The sequence below is a fragment of the Canis lupus genome, chromosome 1 (genome assembly GCF_003254725.2).
Source record: "Canis lupus dingo isolate Sandy chromosome 1, ASM325472v2, whole genome shotgun sequence".
NCBI lineage: Eukaryota > Metazoa > Chordata > Mammalia > Carnivora > Canidae > Canis > Canis lupus.
In genome coordinates, this window is record NC_064243.1 from 82,360,955 (window position 1) to 82,380,423 (window position 19,469).

Genomic DNA, 19,469 nt, shown 5'->3' on the forward strand with positions numbered 1-19,469 from the left:
ATCTTCAGGGAAGGTGTATGGTCCTGGCATTTTGGTTGAGAGCCACATGTGCAAAGAAAAGGTAAATGGATTAATGTTTAGAATTAAAGTCTTCAGTTCTACACTTAGGTCTATCATTAATTCCTTGCCTTTCAGGTTTAATGAAAGATTCAGGTACCATCTGAGTATAATTTACATATCAAAATTTTGAGTAATCCCAATAAAAGGAGTGGCAATAAACTGGCATCTTCACATGATAGAATATTATGCTGCAATTAAAAATGAAGGTTTTGGGGACTTTGTAGACAAGGATGCTTATGTCTAATGATGAGTACAAATAGCAGGATAGAAACCTCCATGTGCATGATGTCTAAAAAGCCTGGTCAATAGTACATATGGCAAAGGATGGGAAAGAAATACATGAAAAAACTAATTGGAAAAGATTGCATATTACATTCCAACTACATAGCGTTCTGGAAAAGGCAAATCTATGGAGACAGTAAAAAAAAAATTAGGGGGCAGGGAGGGAGGAAAAGGTAGAGAGGATTTTTAGGGACATGAAAGTGTTCTGTATGGAACTACAATTAGGGATTCATACCCTTATACATTTGTCCAAATCCATAGAGTGTTCAACACCAAGAGTGAACGTTAATGTAAACCATGGACTTTGGGAGATAATGATGAGTCAGTGAAGGTTTACTGATTATAACAAATGTAACCACTTTGGTGTAGGAGGCTGAAAGTGGGAGAGGGTGAGGGTGTGTGTGTGTGTGTGTGTGTGTGTGTTTGTGCGTGCGCGCATGTGCTGCGGTGGTGGTGGGGCAGTCAGGGCATATATGGCATCTCTGTACTTTCTGCTTAATTTTGCTGTGAGCCTAAAGCTCTAAATCAAAAAAAAAAAAACCCACATAACTACATAACTAGTGCCATCTTTGCCGGTGGAATGGTAGGTAATTTATTTCTCCTTTTAATTAAAAGAAATAAACCAAAACCCAAACCCACTGAGGATGTGAATTCAAGATGAATGAGCTCTAACAAGATACTGGGCATGTTCTATCTGACTCATGCTTGATAGTTTCTTTCAGTGGAAATATATTTGATCTTAACGTAAAAAGAGGACCCTTTGCTCAGAGGATCGAAATGAACAGTTTGTACTCACCGTCCTTGCAGATGGCTCCCATCTGACATGTCCCTAAGTCTAGGAGATACCCACTGAGGCAGCTCGTACAGTTCTTGAAGCCTGGACCATTGCATGTCAAACAGCTAGCATCACATCTACGGGAAAAGGTATAATTCATGCTTTCACACATTGTGTGCAAGAAAAGATGTTTGCTATCAACCTCTTAATAATGCTTTAAACTTAATTTTCCCTTTGAAGATGACACAGAAACCTCTTCTTACCAAACTTGCTATGTTTGGCAACATTAAAGAAAATCCAGCAGGTAGACTGATTTTAAATGGGGGAACACAGTCCTTGAAACAGAAATATTACTTTCAAGGTTTTAAAGTGCTCCTGAGACAAAACCCCAAAAATATTCACGGTAGGTTGGGTTAAAGCTGCAGGGCAGTATCCACAGGTAAAATGTGGAAACTTGCTTCCTCAGTAATAATTGTTTTGTATTATTTACGGAGGCGGTCAAATAAGGAACTTGGTGATCAAGTGCTAGGGCTGAGGGGGCTGATCCACTTACTTTTTGCAGGATTTGTATCCGTTCTCTGAAGAGTGGTCAAAGTAGTAGCTGAGACTACAGCTCTGCACGCATCTCCCATCCTCCATGAAGTAGCCTTCCGTGCAGTTAATACACCCATCAGCGCCTGGCCCTTAAATGCAAGACGAATGCCAAGAAACAGAAACAAAATCTCAGAAGAGCTTGCACAAGGTGCTGCTCCTTGTGTGGCTGGTGAAAATGTCATGTTAAGAGTCCCCATTTCCTATTAGTGCTTTTTTCTTACATTCTGGGGGAGGGGGGCTGCTCCCATTTTAAACTGGACCCATTTTCCAAAAACACTGTATCTCTTTGGCAAGTGGAGGAGACCTCACTGGGATGTTTAAGTGTCTCAACAAGGACCCAGTGCACATGACTGACTCTACGAGAATACGTGCCATGGGTACTGGGGGAGAAAAGGATTTCTCCAGCATTTACTTTACAAGTATCTGGTGGGTTTGTATGAGCGATGGCTAAAAACAAAGCCACACAAGCCAAACCAGAGCCAAGGGAATGAACAACAGGGCTGGGGGACTAGGTACCAGCACAGGTGGCGCAGAAGCGGTGGCAGGGCTGACAGTCCTGGCCATTGAAGTACTGCCCATCCTCACAGGTGATGGAACACCGGGATCCCTGCAGGCTGAAGACACAGACACAGACACTGTGATCAAGGTGAAGAGGTAATGACTCCCCAGCTCTATATGCAACAAATACAGCTCCTCCCCGAGACCAGGGGCTTGGCAAAGCTTCAAAGCTGGGGAAATGGTCCCCTTCCCTTCTTTTTATCCTTCCTGATGCCTATAATGATGGCTGTGGTTTGTAGCATGTGCTGCAAGCCTTGTGGATGTTCTTCTTCATTGTCCGGCTGGCTGGCACATCCCTTCTTTGTTCCCCAACTTAACTACCTGGATGTTCTTAACAGTAATTTATTGACAAAACTCATTACCTAACATATACATCTGACAATGGTGTAATCCAGACCTACCATATAATAAATCTCAAAGTTGTTTTCTAATTATAGGAATACATGGTAAAAATGAATTACAACTGAATGAAGGGCACAGTGATCTCTGGCTAGCCTACACTCCCAGGAGTAGCTATTTTTGTTTTTATTTCTGGTCTTTGTTGTCCTACTGGCTGCCATCAAAACAACACAATTGTAATACATGTTGCCTCTATTTCCTGATTTCCTTTGAATTCCAGTGAATAATTTAGTAAAATGACCCTATCTATACAGCTGAATCCCCAAACACTCCAACTCTTCTTAATTGTATTATTGTTCCCAGGTGTTCTCTATACCATATTTTCTCCATTTAGCACTCTTGGTATCTATTGTAGTTGCCAGGATGTTGAATGAGGAATGCGCATTTTTTCTCTCTTCTAATTTCTATCAATTGTGATAGCTTTCATAGTGTACAGATTGATTCTTGAAATTAAAAAAAACATAGAAATTATGACCTTTAATATACAAATATTGGTCACTGAATCAGTAGTGTGATTGGAACTATAGGTTAGCACTTGTAATTCTGTATCACCAGATAGAGGATTCTACAAGATGGGTATCTAAGCAACAGGGTCAAATGGTTTTTATTCTCTTAGACTCTTGGTATTGCTCCAATTCACATCTTATTTGAGTGTGCTTTGTATTTGGATCACACTAACTTGGAGAAGGAAAATTTATTTTTCCCTATTGGAAAGAAAATAAACAGGTAAATAAGGATCCCAAACAGGTTTGTTAACATTTTAACCTACTTCCATCCAATTTGATGTGTATGTATCTTTTCTTTGTTCTTAGCCACTACTAAAAAACTTTCAGGTCTCTTGAGGCCAAAATGATCGACCCTCAAAGCCTGCAAGGAAAAGACAGGCAATCTCAAAGAGATGGAGGGCAGCATAACTCAAAGTGTACTCCATTCACAGATCTTACTGGCCAGGGACAGATAGATGTCACTTAAAAAGCCAATAAAAGAAAATCCCTTTCTGTAGAATTGGAAAAAAGGACATTGCATTAAATGGATCCTTTCGTGGGAGGAAATTGGACCACCTAAAAAACTTCTCAAAGTTTTTTTTTTTTTTTTTTAAAGCTTCCCAGTTTTCCTAATAAAGGACATTCCTTCTGAGGTTGGAATGTATTCAGCATGAGACAGGCTGTGCTGTGCGAGGAAGGAATGGACGTAAGTGGGTCGTGCAACAGAGCAGGCACCGTGTACACTCTGAATCCTGCCTCTGCTTCCAAAACACAATGGTGGAGTGGCTAACCGGCCTGATAGGGTGGACACCTGGGTTCTTTCTGTGATAAATTGGCTAGGTCAGAACTGTGCTGTCCCACATACTTGAGCCCCAATGACCCCCGAGCACTTCAAATGTGGTTAGTGTGGTGCAAGAATGGAATTTTAAACTTTATTTAGTTTTAATTAATTTCAGTCTAAATCTTACAAATTGGCCCTTGGCTCAATGACTGGCCAAATTCTGAGTAAGTCTGGAACATCCTGGCTACGTAAAATCTACTTTGACTAAACTTTGTAAAGATCTAAATAGAAATCAAGTATTTCTTATCAAACACTACTGTTCCAAGTTGAGATGTGCCATGCACTTTAGAGGTAAAATGCATACCAGATTTCGAAGACTTGGTATGACAACAAAAAAGAATGTAAAATATCTTGCTAGGTCTTTTATATTGATTACATGTTGAAATGATAATATTTTGAATATATTTGGTTAATATTTTAAAAAATTTCACCCTTTTTACTTCTTTTAATGTGGCTACTGCCATATTTAAAATGAACATATTCTCGTATTTCTATTGGGAGTGCTGGTTAACTTACTCAGTAAAATGTTCCCTAAGAAATACAGTTGAATTGGCTCTTGAACAACATGTGTTTGAACTGCACGAGCCCATTTATAAGTGGATTATTTTCGATAAAGTACGGTGCTCTAAATATATTTTCCTTATAATTTTCCCAATATTTTCTCTTCTCTAGGCTTACTTTATTGTAAGAATATAGTATATAATATACTAACACAAAATATGTGTTAGTTGACTGTTATTTGTAAGACTTTTGGTCAAAAGTAGTAATTGGTAGTTATATAGTTAAGAGTAACTTAAGGAATTAAAAGTAATCCGTGATTTTCAACTGTAGGAGGATGGGGTCTCTAACCCCTGAGTTGTGCAAGGGTATAACCATATAGAAAATAATCATAAATCATCTTTTATTTCTCATGGGCCAGTTATGTGTCTGATCCCATAGCTGATTAGTAGAAAACAGTTTGAGCCCCTATCTTGTCTCCCTTCTTTTTATTAAAAAAATCAATCTGCTCCTCCAAAAAGAAGACTGATATTAAGATTGAAAATCTTAAGATGAAAGGTGCTAAGCAAATTAATACTGAATGCACTTATGAAAAAACCCACAAGACAATCTAAATGAAAATGATATCCTGAGATATATATTTTTAAGATTTTACTTATTTGAAAGAGAGAGAGAAGAGTATGCACAAGTGGAGGGAGGGGCAGAGAGAGAAGTAGAAGCAGACTCCCCACTAAGCAAGGAGCCTGAACCAGGGCTTGATTCCAGGACCCTGAGATCCTGACCTGAGCTGAAGGCAGAAGCTCAACCAACTGAGCCAACCAGTGGCCCTGATGTTCTGATTTTTTTTTTTTAAGATTTTATTTATTCATTCATGAGAGATAGAGAGAGGCAGAGACATAGGCAGAGGGAGAAGCAGACTCCCTGCTGGGAGCCCAATGGGAGACTCACCTAGGACCCCAAGATCAAGACTCGGCCACAGGCAGTCAACCATTGAGCCACCCAGGTGCCCTCCGATGTTCTGGTATTAATTAATATGAAGAATCACCTGCCTGGAGCCTGCCCAGTTCACCTCTCCAATCAAAGGTGGAAACAGAGACATTCTCAAGACTTAAAAAGATTGAGTGCAGCAGATTTCCGGCTCTCTGTAAATTCAGAGCCCAACTCCTTGCCCAACAGAGGATGGTCTGACTTTCTCTGTGGATATCAAGAGGCTACCTAGTTCATTTGAGCCGTGTTGTTCTCCTGCAGAATCTGTCAGCTATCTGGCTTCAGTAATGAGCAAGTCATCCAGTCAAGAAAAACATCTCCAGGTGTTAAATCTATGTGCATACCACAGCATAATGGAACCAAGCCTGAGGTACTTAAGATAAGAGAATGATTGGCTATATGGAGAGAAATAATAAAGATAAGGGAAGAGTTTCCGACCATCAAAGGAATGAATCAGGAGGATTAAATATAATTCATTGGTATTACCCAAACAGTAATCCTTGACAGGGGCACTGCCGGTCATAAAGCACTAAGAAAGCCTCTCAAATAGCCATTTTTATTTTCTTGTATCTGATCCATCTTTTCTGAAGGAAATTTTATTTGGTTTATAAACCTCTCTTAGCCAAGATGGCATCCAATTTCTCACATATAATGGTAAAGATAATGCAAATAGCAATCAAATGTTGGAATGGGAGTCAAACCAAGGTGATGGTAAGAGGATAATTCATTTACATATTTTATTTACATTGAGAAGCTCCCTGGGCTGTAGGACTTGACAAGATCCTTCACTCTCTTACCTTAACCCATCCCTACATTCTGTACAGTTGTGGAATTCAGTACACGTCTTGCAGTTTTCACTGCATTTCCGGCAAAGATTTTTCTCTGTTAAAAACAAAAAACAAAATGCATACACAAAAAAGTAACAAGGTTATAAATCAGTTGGTCAGTTGAATTCCATAAAAGGAGGCGGAGACATTCTAATGTTTGCTAACATACACGATGGTATACATACCTGGCCTTGAGCAGAATGTTTTGGGAACAGCTCCCACATTGAACATTGGCTATCACTTCTCAGCAAAGCAAACAGAGTTAGGAACTGCAGCACTGGGAAATGTGGGAAATGCCTGACATCTCTACCATTTTGCAGATGAGGGAACTCGTCTTTAATTCTTTGTTGAATGGTTGATTGACCTTTCTCCCCCTTCTTCTTTTGCTTTGTCCCAAGCAGAATTTCCTAACTCCCAACACTGAGAATCACACTAACAAATAAGCTGGGGCAAGACTACTATGTGAGGGTTGAGAAGCAGTGTGGAGGCTGTGGAATGGAAAGGAAGGCTTTCCCCGGGGCCCCCATACTCACAGCTTGTAGGACCACTCTGACGAACTAGACCAGAAAAGGGAATCTACATTTAAGACTGCAGGTTAAGGGCTGACCATTTATTTCTTGCATTGTCAAGAATAGTGTCATGTACTTTATAGTGGCTGTGCCATTGATATGTTATTAATTATAGTTCAGATATATCTGTATTCTGGAGAATAGAAATATACTGGATTAAAACAAATACCTCTGAATATGGCTCTCTCATTTAATACCAAAGACTGATCCCCATTGGGGAAAACAGGGCAAATGCATACCTATTCTATAATGAAAAATATTGACTTGTTACATCACTGAGACCAAATTCTTCTGGATACTCGATACCTTCTCTGAGATGCAAATGGATTATAACCACATATGTGTTAGGTTTGAATGAAGCTTTGTTCATAAGTTTCTTTCTCTCCATCTACTCTTTAAATGTTGGTGTTCTTCAACATTCCACAGAGAAACACTGCTATAATGGATTCCTGCAAGGAATCCTAAAGGATTCCTGTAAGGACCTCCTGGGGGTGCACCTCCTTTCTAGATTCTGAGCACCCCCACCAAGAAATATGAAGTTCTTTATAATCTTATGATAGCCTTCACATGGTCTTCCCTTCACTATGCCATTGAGACTTCTGGACATGGCTTAGGATCTGAGGTCAGAGGACCTAGTTTTGAATTCTGCTTTTAGCATCTCTAGGGGGCAAGTTCAGAGTCTGTTCTCCCACTTATTGAATAAATATTACAATGATGCCAAGTTCTCTCAGCTTGTCTTCAGGGGTTAATGAAATTACTCAAGGGAACTATATGAACTTGAAAGCACTGTAAATGTGTTGGCAGTAATTATTACTAGTCACTACGTTTTATGTCAACAGACTCATTTTAGGAGGAAAATATAACAAAAGTCAGTCACACACAAGGAGAGAGAGAGGCAGAGACTACTATCAGCAAAGCCATTGGTTGAACACCCTTCCTTCACTACCTACCTCCCAGGCTCTGGGGTAACAAATAATTCTATTATCTCGACCCTTTTATACACCATCTCGAAACAAATTCCTTTTCTAAGATTCAGCCTTCTTGATAGAATTTTGAATTTTTTTTCAAGAAATACTGCTTATTTCTGGGGATCCCTCAGGCTCCCCTCCCCACTCTTATCTTTCCTTTCTCTATCAGGTTGTAGTTTAGTGTTCCAAATCTGGGGGAAAAAGAAACTACAAGAAAATCCTACCCGTGGTTCTACAGGGTAAGCTGAGAGACTTCGACTGCCTTGGGAAGAAATGCCTGCCTTTGGGTCAAGGGACTTTGATTTCTTAAGAAGCAACAGTATACACTTCAAAATTCTTGCCTGATTTCTTAAAAACAACTCTTGTTCATTGGAGCTTGGGTTTCTTCTTTCTTAGGTTGTGCCGAAACAGGAAGCATCAGTGTCCTCACTATGACGGTGTGATATTTACTAAGACAAATTATGAGAATTCAGAAATAAAATGGCCCTACTAGAGCTCTTACAGGAATGAGTACCCAAGGATTACATAATTCTCCAAGGAATGTACCTTTGTCTGTTTCCTAATGATGACTGATTAGGACCCAACTCCCTGAAGTGACATGTTAATTTATAGATTTTTGTTTGGTAACATTGCAAATGATGTCTGCATGGATACTGCCCCCCTCCCCAAGCTCTATTTGTATTGCCAGGTAGGAAATTATTCATTTTTAAAATTATTTTAAGATTTGATTTGTGTGGAATCAGAAAAGACCCCGAATAGCCAGGGGAATATTAAAAAAGAAAACCAGAGCTGGGGGCATCACAATGCTAGATTTCAGGTTGTACTACAAAGCTGTGGTCACCAAGACAGTGTGGTACTGGCACAAAAACAGACACATAGATCAATGGAACAGAATAGAGAATCCAGAAGTGGACCCTCAACTTTATGGTCAACTAATATTCGAAAAAGGAGGAAAGACTATCCACTGGAAAAAAGTCTCTTCATTTTTTAATTGAAGTACAATTAACCTACAATGTTGTATTAGTTGCCAATGTAGAATATATAGATTTGATGATTCTATATATTACTCAGTGTTCACCACGGTAAGTGTAAGCCACATCTGTTACCACACAATGCTATTACAATATTATTGACCATTTTCCCGAGCTGTGCTTTTCATTTCCACCATTTACTTATTTTATAACTGGAAATTTGTACCTCCATCTTTTTTTGCCAATCCCCCCAGCCACCTCTGCTCTGGCAACCACTAGTTATTCCCTGTATTTAAGGGTCTGTTTTTTTTTTTTTTTTTTTTGTTAGCTTCCACGTACAAGTTAAATCATATGAAATTTGTCTTTCTCAGTCTGATTTATTTCACTTAGCATAACACTCTCTAGGTCATCCATGTTGTCACAAATGGCAAGATCTCACTTTCTTGTATGGCTGAGTGTGTGTGCATGTGTGCGCATACACACATGTACATACAGACACATGTTTTTCCTTCAGATAGCAAATTTATTATTTTTTAACAAGTTTTTAATTCCAGTGTAGTTAATACACAGTGTTAGAGTAGTTTCAGGTATATAATATAGTGATTCAACACTTCCATATAACACCTAGTGCTCATCGCAAGTGTATTCCTTAATCTCCATCACCTAACTCACCCATCCTCCACCCACTTTTCCGCTGGTGTTGCCATCAGTTTGTTCTCTATATTTAAGAGTCTATTTCTTAGTTTGTCTCTTTTTCCCTTGATCATTTGTTTTTTAAATTCCACAAGTGAGTGAAATCCTATGGCATTTGTCTTTCTCTGAGTGACTTATTTTACTTAGCATTATAATCTCTAGCTCCATTTATGTTGCTGCAGATAGCAAGATTTTATTCTTTTTAATGGCTGAATAATACTCCATTGTGTGTGTGTGTATCCATCTAAAAATTATCACTTTGGTTTCTTGAATACCTTGGCTATTGTAAATAATGTTGCAATAAACATACGGGTACATAAATCTTTTTTAATTAGCATTTTTGTATTCTTTGGGCAAATACTCAGTAGTGGGATTACTAGATTATGTGGTATTTCTAAAATTTTGAGGAAACTCCCTACTGTTGTCCACAGTGGTTGCACAAATTTACATTCCCACTGCAGTGTGTGAGGGTTCTCTTTTCTTTACATCCTCACCAACACTTGTTACAATTTCTTGTTTCTTGACTGGTGTCAAGTTCTTGAGAGCCATTCTCAAGTGTGGGGGAATATCTCATTGTGGTTTTGGTTTGCATTTCCCTGATGGTTAGTGATGCTGAACACCTTTTCACACATCTGTTGGCCATCTGTCTGTCTTCTTTGGAAAAATGTCTATTCAGATCCTCTGCTCATTTTTTAAAAATTGTACTGTATTTTTGGTGTTGAGTTGTATAAGTTATTTATATATTTTAGATATTAAGCCCTTATCAATACATTTGCAAATATCTTTTCCTATTCATTAGGTTGCTTTTTTATTTTGTTGGTTTCTTTTACTGTGAAAAAGTTTTTCATTTTGGTGAAGTCCCAATACAGTGTATTTTTGCTGTTGTTTCTTGTGCCTGAAGGACATATCCATAAATATGTTGCTGAGAGTACCTTTCAAGAGATCAATGATTATGTTTTCATAAAAGGTCTCACATTTAGGTCTTTAATCCCTGTTGAGTTTCTGTGTGGTGTAAGAAAGTGGTCCTGTTTCATTCTTTGGCAGGCAGCTGTCCAATTTTCCCAGCACCGTTTGTTGAAGAGATGGTCTTTTCTTCATTTTATATTCTTGCTTCCTTTGTCATAGATTAACTGACCAAATAGATGTTGGTTTATTTCTGGGGTTTCTATCTTGTTCCATTGATCTATGTGTCTATTTTTATGCCAGCACTATGCCGTTTTGATTACCTCTGTAGTAAATCTTGAAATCTGGGATTGTAATACCTTCAGCTTTTGTTCTTCTTTCTCAAGATTGCTTTGGCTATTCAGGGTCTTTTGTGGTTCCATACAAGTTTTAGGATTAGGATTATTTTTTGTAGTTCTGTGAAAAATGCTCTTGGTATTTTGACAGGGATTGCAATGAATCTGTAAATTACTTTGGGTAGTATGAAGACCTTAGCCATATTCTTCCAATCCATGAACATGGTGTATCTTTCTACTTGTTAATGTCATCTTCAATTTCTTTCATCAGTGTCTTATAGTTTTCAAAATACAGGTCTTTCACTTCCTTGATTAAATTTATTTATAGGTATTTTATTCTTTTTGGTGCAATTACAAATGGGATTGTCTTCTTAATTTCTCTTTCTGCTACTTCATTATTAGTATATAGAAATGCAACAGATTTCTGTATATTAATTTTGTATCCTGAAACTTCACTGAATTCATTTATCAATTTCACTAGGTTTTTGGTGAAGTCTTTAGCATTTTCTACGTATAGTATCATGTCATCTGCAAATAGTGCTTTTTTTAACTTCTTCCTTACCAATTTGGATGTCTTTTCTTTTTCTTATGCGATTGCTACAGCTAGGATCTAATATTATGTTGAATAAAAGTGGTGAGAGGGGATCCCTGGGTGGCGCAGCGGTTTAGTGCCTGCCTTTGGCCCAGGGCGCGATCCTGGAGACCCGGGATCGAATCCCACGTCAGGCTCCCAGTGCATGGAGCCTGCTTCTCCTTCTGCCTGTGTCTCTGCCTCTCTCTCTCTCTCTCTGTGACTATCATAAAAAAAAAAAAAAAAAGTGGTGAGAGTGGACATTTTTGTCTTGTTTTTGATCTTAGAGGAAGAGTTCTCAGTTTTCATTATTGTGTATGATGTCCATTGTGGATTCATCATAGATGGCTTTAGTAATGTTGAAGTATGTTCCCTCTAACCCTACGTTGTGGAGAAGTTTTAACATGAATGGGTGTTGTAGTTTGTCAAATGCTTTTTCTGCATCTGTTGAGATGATCATGTTTTTTTTTTTATCCTTCCTCTTGTTTATGTGATATATTGATTTGTGAATATTGAACCACACTTGCATCTCTGGAATAAATTCCACTTGATCATGCTAAATGATTTTTTAAAATTGTTGAGGATTTTTGCATCTGTGTTCATCAGCGATACTGGCTTGTAGTTTTCTTCTTATATAATATCTTTGTCTGACTCTAGGATCAAAGTAATGCTGGCCTCATAGATGAATTTACAAGTTTTCTGGGGTTTTTTGGGGAATAATTTGAGAAGGATAGGTATTAGCTTTTATTTAAGTGTTTTGTAGAATTTAATTGTGAATACATCTGGTCCTTGATTTTGGTTTGCTGGGAGTTTTTGACTGCTGATTTAATTTCATTACTAGTAATTTGTTCAGATTTTCTGTGTCTTCTTGATTTAGTTTTGGAAAATTGTATGTTTCTTGGAATTAATCCATTTCTTCCAGATTGTCCAATAGGTTGGCAGATATTTTTCAACATTTTCTTATAATTCTTTGTATTTCTGACTTTAGCCAGACTTATCAAGAAAAGAAAGACTCAAAGATTTATCAGTTTATCTTTTCAAAGAACCAGGTCTTGGTTTCACTGATTTCTACTTTTTAATTTCTTTCTACCAGCTTTGGACTCTGTTCTTTTTTTAGTTCCTTTAAGTGTAAGGCTAGGTTCATTATACAATATTTTCCTTGTTTCTTGAGGTAGGCCTATAGCACTATCAATTTCCCTCTTAGAACTGCTTTTGTTGATTCCCAAAGATTTTGGATTGTTGTCTTCATTTGTCTCCATACGTTCTTTATTTCATCTTTTGTTTTCACTGATCCATTGGTTAATTAGTAGCTTGTTGTTTAACCTCTGTGTATTTTTTTTCCATTTTTCTCTTGATTTCTACTTTCATATCATTTAAGAAAACATACTTGATATGACTTCAATCTTCAAAAATAAGTGAGACTTATTTTATGGCCTAAAATGTTATGTATCCCAGAGAATATTTCATGTGCACTTGAAAAGAAAGTGTATTGCTACCCGAGCTACTGTTTTTTGTTTTTTGTGTGTTTTTTTCTTTTTTTTTTTTTTTGCATTCCATATGCATGTTTTTTCATCCCTTCACTTTCAGTCTGTATGTGTTGTTAAGTCTGAAGTGGATTTCTTGTAGGCAGCATATAGATCAATATTATTTTCTGACTCATTCACTGTATATCTTTTGATTGGAGCATTTAGTTTGTTTACATTTAAAGTAATTATCATAGATAGGTACTTATTGCCATTTTGTTAATTGTATTCTGGTGGTTTTTATAGTTCTTCTTGATTCCTTCATTTTTCTCTTGCTATCTTTCCTTGTGGGTTGATGATTTGCCTTAGTGATATTGTTGGATTCCTTTATTTTTTGTGTATATTACAGGCTTCTAATTTGTGGTTATCATTGGCTTATATACTGAGTTGATGGTTGCTTATGTTCAAACACATTGTAAAACTCCATGTTTTATGTATATGATGTTTTATTTTACATTTTGTTATTTTGTGTCTCCCTTGGCTAATTTTTCTAGATATTGATTGCACTACTTTGTGTTTTAAACTCTACACTGGCTTTATAAGGGATTAATCTATATTTACTCTGCATCTACCTGTAAAATTTTTTCCTTTTATTTTTTTTTCTAGTGATGGCCTATTCTTTTCACTTAAATAATTTCCTTTAACATTTAAGGCTGAGTTGGTGGGATGAAATCTTTTAACTTCTCTTTGTCAAGAAAACACTTTTCCTCTGTTTTGAATGATACCCTTTCTGGGTAGAGTATTCTTGGTTGTAGGTTTTTTTGTTTGAATATAGCATGCTACTCTCCTCTGGCCTGCAAAGTTTCTGCTGAAAAATCAACTGATAGCCTTCTTGGGTTTCCCTTGTATATACCTTTTTGCTTCTCTCTTGCTGCTTTTAAAATTCTCTCTTTATCACTACCTTTGCCATTTTAATTATTGTGTGTCTTGGTTTGGATCTCTTTGGGTTCATCTTGTTAGGGGTTCGTTGTTCTTCCTGGACCTGAATGTTTGCTTCTTTCCCCAAGTTAAGGAAGCTTTTAGCTATTATTTCTTCAAATAAGTTTTTTGCCCCTTTTCTCTCTCTCTTCTCCTTCTGGGACCCCTATAATGTGCACATTACTATGCTTGATGGTGTTCCAGAGTTCACTTAATCTATTCTCAGTTTTTACTCTTTTTTTCTTGTTGTTCAGCTGGATTGGGTTGTTTTCTATTACCTTGTCTTCTACATTACTGATCTGTCCTGCATCTTCTGATCTACTTTGATTCCATTTATTTCTATTTCAATTCTGAAATTCATCAGGTTTGTTTTGTTTTGTTTACATTTTCTTTCTCTTTGTTGAAGGTCTCACTGAGATCCACTGCTCTTTTCTCAAATCTAGTATCTCAGTGAACATTATTTTGAGTTCTTTATCAGGCATATTTTTTATTTCCATTTCATTTGCCATATATTCCTGTCTCCTCATTTTGTCCATATATATATGGACAAATATATATATATATATTTTTTTTTTATATGTATTTTTTTTTTTAATGTAGTAGGACAGTCAGCTATGTCTCCTGGTCTTGAAAGTAGTGGCCTTGTGAAAGAGGTCCTGAGGTGTTCTACAGTGCAACCCCCCACTGGTTACCAGAACCAGACATTCCTGGGTGTGTCCCCTGTGTGGGCTCTCTGTGCTCCCATATTGTGACTAAGTTGCAACTACCTTCAGCCCAGCCAGCCACAATGATCCACTTTGTGGATGGTGTCTTGGGTAGGTTGAAGCCTGTCTGAAGCAATGATAGGCTTAGTGAGTTGGGCCAGCAGTAAGCTTAGCTGTCTGCAATTGTCCTTCTGACAGAACCACAGGTACCCTGAAGGGCAGGCCTTACTTCTTGCATATCCAACTATGAGGTTCCACTGCAGAGACTGCAAGTATGCTATTATGTGAGCTTGTCTCCTCCCTCCCTATGGCATGAGTTACTCTGAAGAGACACCTTCAAAGCAGATATGTTGGGGCACGAGCCAGTTTGAAGGGAGGATTGCTGAGTTGAGTTGGACAGGGAAGGGCACACAGCTACAGCAAAGCAGATGATGAGTGTTAACTACCTCTCACAAACATCCAGCTATATAGGGCTTGGAGAGGGGGAGAGGAATAGCATGCACCTGCACTTCTGTTTCTAGTGAAATATTCTGTACATCTCTGTCAGATATATTGGCAGATTAGTCAATATATCTCCTTCATATCAAACTGCTGCCTCTGAGTTATTTAGTATGCTGGATCTTTAAGGGTGATGGGGACTCAGTTTCTTATTGCCTCAGGCTCTCCTAGAACTAAGTCCCATTGGAATTAATATCTCCTGTTTTCTAAAGCCAGACATTGTGGGGATTCAACTTCCTTCTCCATGCTTGTGATTTCCCTGCTGGTAGTAGTTAGTGGACCAGGGGTTTGGTTTCCAACTATGTCTCCCTCCTTCCTGCCCTTTTCAAAGTGGCCTTCTCTGTACAGTTAACTGTGGCAGGTCTGTTCTTCTAGTCTACAGGTGGCTTTCAGAGTTTTACAAATGTAGCTGTTATCTCCATCTGTCTGAGGGACAAGGTGAGTTCAGGATCCTCCTATTCTATCTTCTCAGATCTCTCTGGAAGTTACTCAGTTTTGTCTCTAATTCAGGAAACGGGTTTCATTTTGCCTTTCCTAGTGGACAGTAACACTTGGTAGTCTTTGAATCCATTGATCACTTTGTAGATTTCCCCATTAATGGCCCGGCATTAGTAGTCTTTGACACATGTCTACATGAAAGTCATGTTTTATAAACTTCTTGAGAAGTACACACTGATATGATCCAGGCCTGGCTCCTTTGGTTAGTATGTAGAAAAGAACAGGCTTGGCTGCTATCTTTTGAAAGCGTGCTTATGGAGTTGGCCCAGGGCTAGTATTTGGGAACTTGGATTTCAGGATGGTTTAGGGTTTCCATCACCCTGACCAGAGAGGATCATGGTGCCTAAACTGTACAAACAATATGCTTTATGCTGAACATCTGCTTTCCTTCTAGGAGCCTGGAATTTTGGTATGTTCCAGGCAGAGGGTGTCTTCATGACAACCCCAGCCACTGAGACTCTAAGGAAGTTTCCTGGTAGACCACATTTCACACGTGTTGTGACCAACTGTTGCTGGAGGATTTCTGGGAGAGAACTCTTAGAAGCTAGTGTTGGTTTTCTGTTGACTTTGTCCTATGCACCTTTTCCTGACTTTACTTAGTAGCTAAGAGCTTATGAGTGCAACTATATAATAAGTCTTGTGGGTCCTCCTAGCAAATCACTGAATCTAGGGATGGACTTGAGAACTTCCTGACAGTTACAAGCATTTTTACATAAATTATTTTTTATAAAAATTGTTATAAATTCATTTTTATAATTCTAACATGTTCTCGTAAAAACTGGTCAGATTCTGTTTGATATAACCAAGGCCACACTTTCTCTCCTTATGTCATTTAAATGAAAACCTTACATTTCCTCTCTAAAACCCAAATATTTGAAATCAACTCACTGGTGTCTGGGTATGATCCATCAGGGCAGTGGATAACACAACTGTTGATTTCTTCATTTAGGAAGTATCCATATTTACAGGACAGGCATTGGTCAGCATGGCTCCCAAAGCAGGACTCACAGTTGAGGGCACACTTTCTGCATCGCTTCTTGTCAGCATGGTAGTGGCCAGAGGGGCAGCTGGAGACACAGATCCTGCATTGTGGAATGATAAGAAAGAAGGGAAGCATCACCAGAGATGGAGTCTTCAGCACTATTGGAGGCACTCAACCAACAACAGTCTAACATCTCAAAATCCTTTATAAACCATGAAAGTAACACCATATCTGAAGAGCCAAATTCTGTTGGTTGAAGCCTTTTCCTGTGTAGGGCACTGAAGTAGCAAGGCAGCCACACCAACCAAGTCCACTAAGTAAGGCATGTCTTAGTCTGAACCAATTCCGGTTTGGGTCCAGCTCTTCATTAAAGGGGATGATGTTTAGAAACTGAGTCTCAAGAGGAAGGTTGTGGTCTGGGATTGAAGGGAAACTATGTGGGAACTCTGATTTTATACAAAAAGGTTGCTAATGAGGGTTCACTTCTGTTTTTGTGTGTTGTCATATGGATCCCGTGTGCTATTGTCTAACTTGATGTAAATAAACTTGGTTGGTTACGATAAACTTAAATAAATTGTTTGTCCATAACTGAAGGACAGCACTTTGTTTATTCATTCAACAAATATTTACTGAGTACCAAGGAAAATGTCAGGCATTTTGCGGGTCTAGGCGATGAGAGATCCTGCAGGAGCCAAGGGCCCTTCCTTTAAGGCACTGAAATTCCAGCATGGATGTAAACAGGAACTAGAATAGAACATGTCTGGGTCTGTCTGGATGACTGAAGTGTGGACTCTCTGCAGGTCAGCTACTATAGTAAGTTTTTCCTGAAGGGGGACAAAGAGGGGGGTAGGGCTGTGAGAGAGGCCTGGGGCAGATAGTCTCTGACTTGCCATCACTGTCCCAGGGTCCTCCCTGTGGACAGATTTGCACAACTTGGGGCACAAGCCAGGGGCTTAGAGATAACGGTGTCCCAGCAGGTCCACCTCACTGCCCAGCATGGAAGAGTGAGGATAAGTAAGGCCCAGCACCTCTGAAACATGGGAATGTGGGAAAGCAGTCACTGGGCTGTATGCTGACAGTTTCATGAAAAGCAAACCTAGCTCTAGCATCCGACGTCCATGGAATGGGAAAGTCTAGAGGGGGAAGACCTGTCCTATGTGGAGCTGGTTCCTCCCTACCGCCCTTCCAAATGTGAGATAAGACAGCTGCAGCTTGATAGCCTATAGGTACATTTTCTGTTCTATGACTCAGTATTGGTTTCAGCATTTGGAATGACACCAGGAGGTGGTGGGCTAGTGCGGCATCATCTTTTCTGTGCTTTGGTCCTGGTGGGAGAACATTAGCAGATACGGCTCCAGCACACCCGTGGGAACACCCAGGGCATGCTACAGGGATCGGATCAGGCTCCTCTTTACCTGGTATTGTTTTTCAGCTTGTAGTAGTAGTTCAAACAGTCATTGCAGTGGTCTGGTCCTGGCCCGTCACAGCCAACCTCACTACACTCAGGGTCACAGGGACCTTTTCAAAAAAATAAAAAATTTAAAACAACACTTAGAAAAAACGATTTTAAAGCAGGTCAGTTTTACTTTGAATTTGGTATAAAATAAGACTTTTTTTCTTCCTTAGGCAGTAAAAGTTTCTTTAACATGGCTGTAAGCATGGAGACGCACTCTTGACTTCTGGGGGAAAACCTCAATTACTAAGTATCAAGAATGTAAATCCAGTCATGGCCCGGTTTTCAAAAAAAAAGCACATATGGCTGCCTTGTGGGAGATAACAAATATCTCAGAATTCAAATGAACAATGCCATTGTAGCAAAAAGCAACTGACTGCAATTAAATATGCATAATGATAAAAATGTTGGATTTATAAAAAATGAGAAGTTAAGCTGTTGACAGAAAAGAGAAAAAGTTTATTATTCAAAGCCTGGACCAGATTGTCTGGCTTGCCCAAGGTCATTAAAACCACTGAATACCTATGAGATACTATAGCCAGCAAGAAACATCATTATGGCATCTGGTGCAAGCTTATCAGTATCTGGTCTTGGATTACAAAGCAGGTACTTAAGGCACAGATAATAGATTTAAAATTGTGTCCTGCCCACAGACCAGTGGGCAACTCCACAAAAGACAACTAGACATAAATTTTTAAAAATGCAAGCAAGCTTAAGGAATTCCAGACCTATAGGATGATGGTTGCTAATCTCTCATGACATATTCTTTGGTATGGAGTTAGGGAGAATGCACAGGCAGGAAGAAAAAATGCCAGAAAGATGGAGATTTTTATAATTGATGAAAAGCCTTCTAATTACATGGGCTAGAGCTTTTGCTTGCTTGAACTCTCTTTTCCCTCGTTCTCCATATCTTAGGACATTGGGTCTTATAATCTTGGAGCTCTTTGCTGTGGAAAACTCACATGATTTTAACTAGCAATAAACATACTGCACAGAATGTACAAACAGTAAGTTGACAGGTCAGAAATGTCTGATCCATAATTATTTGAATCAAAAGGATTTACTGTTAAACCTCGACCTCCTTTAGTCATTACAAGACTCTGTTCTACAGTTACTAAGCCAGAACATAAAATGGTAGAACTTGGGAGGAATGACTTAGACAAAAATATTGTATTCAAACACCCTCATTTATGCAGTGTGAAAACACACTTTCCAAGAGTTAGAGTGGCTTGTCCAGAATCATACAGATAGGAGCATGAGGATTAACATGGGTCCCTCTTCTTAGTCCACATCCCCTACACACAGGGGAAGTAAATGAGGTACTAGTGATGAGCTTTCAAAATGAATGCAGACTGGAGATAGACATACTTCCAATGAATCACAAGTCATGTGACAGCACTGTTTCTCTTTGTTCTCTAAGCCTTAAAGCGGACCTCTAAATTAAATTCCACAGTGACTGTAACTTGGGACCTTTTAGCTCTCTGCTGTGATACAGCAGGAGAGGGTGTATGTAAGGGTTGATGCCCAGCCAGCCGTGGGTCCTATGGCCCCTGGAATTTGATGAAACAGTAGAGGGA

The 19,469-nt window shown here is 38.8% G+C and overlaps 1 protein-coding gene and 1 long non-coding RNA gene across 4 annotated transcripts in view; one reads left to right on the forward strand and one right to left on the reverse strand.

The window, feature by feature from the left end:
- The window catches only part of PCSK5 (proprotein convertase subtilisin/kexin type 5), a 458,329-nt gene that overhangs the window by 157,752 nt on the left and 281,108 nt on the right, over nucleotides 1–19,469 (reverse strand). For all 3 annotated transcript variants that reach the window (XM_035709909.2, XM_025423285.3, XM_025423284.3), the window contains exons 15-20: nucleotides 17,855–17,957; nucleotides 16,346–16,539; nucleotides 6,277–6,361; nucleotides 2,228–2,325; nucleotides 1,671–1,800; nucleotides 1,139–1,254 (exon numbers count right to left, since the gene is read on the reverse strand). In XM_035709909.2, coding sequence (XP_035565802.2) covers nucleotides 1,139–1,254; nucleotides 1,671–1,800; nucleotides 2,228–2,325; nucleotides 6,277–6,361; nucleotides 16,346–16,539; nucleotides 17,855–17,957 — 726 coding nt within the window. The remainder of the gene's footprint in view (nucleotides 1–1,138; nucleotides 1,255–1,670; nucleotides 1,801–2,227; nucleotides 2,326–6,276; nucleotides 6,362–16,345; nucleotides 16,540–17,854; nucleotides 17,958–19,469) is intronic.
- LOC112644699 (uncharacterized) overlaps nucleotides 3,229–19,469 on the forward strand; it is a 71,060-nt gene continuing 54,819 nt past the window's right edge. The window contains exons 1-2 of the long non-coding RNA XR_007401027.1: nucleotides 3,229–3,394; nucleotides 3,770–3,859. This is a non-coding gene — a long non-coding RNA (uncharacterized LOC112644699). The remainder of the gene's footprint in view (nucleotides 3,395–3,769; nucleotides 3,860–19,469) is intronic.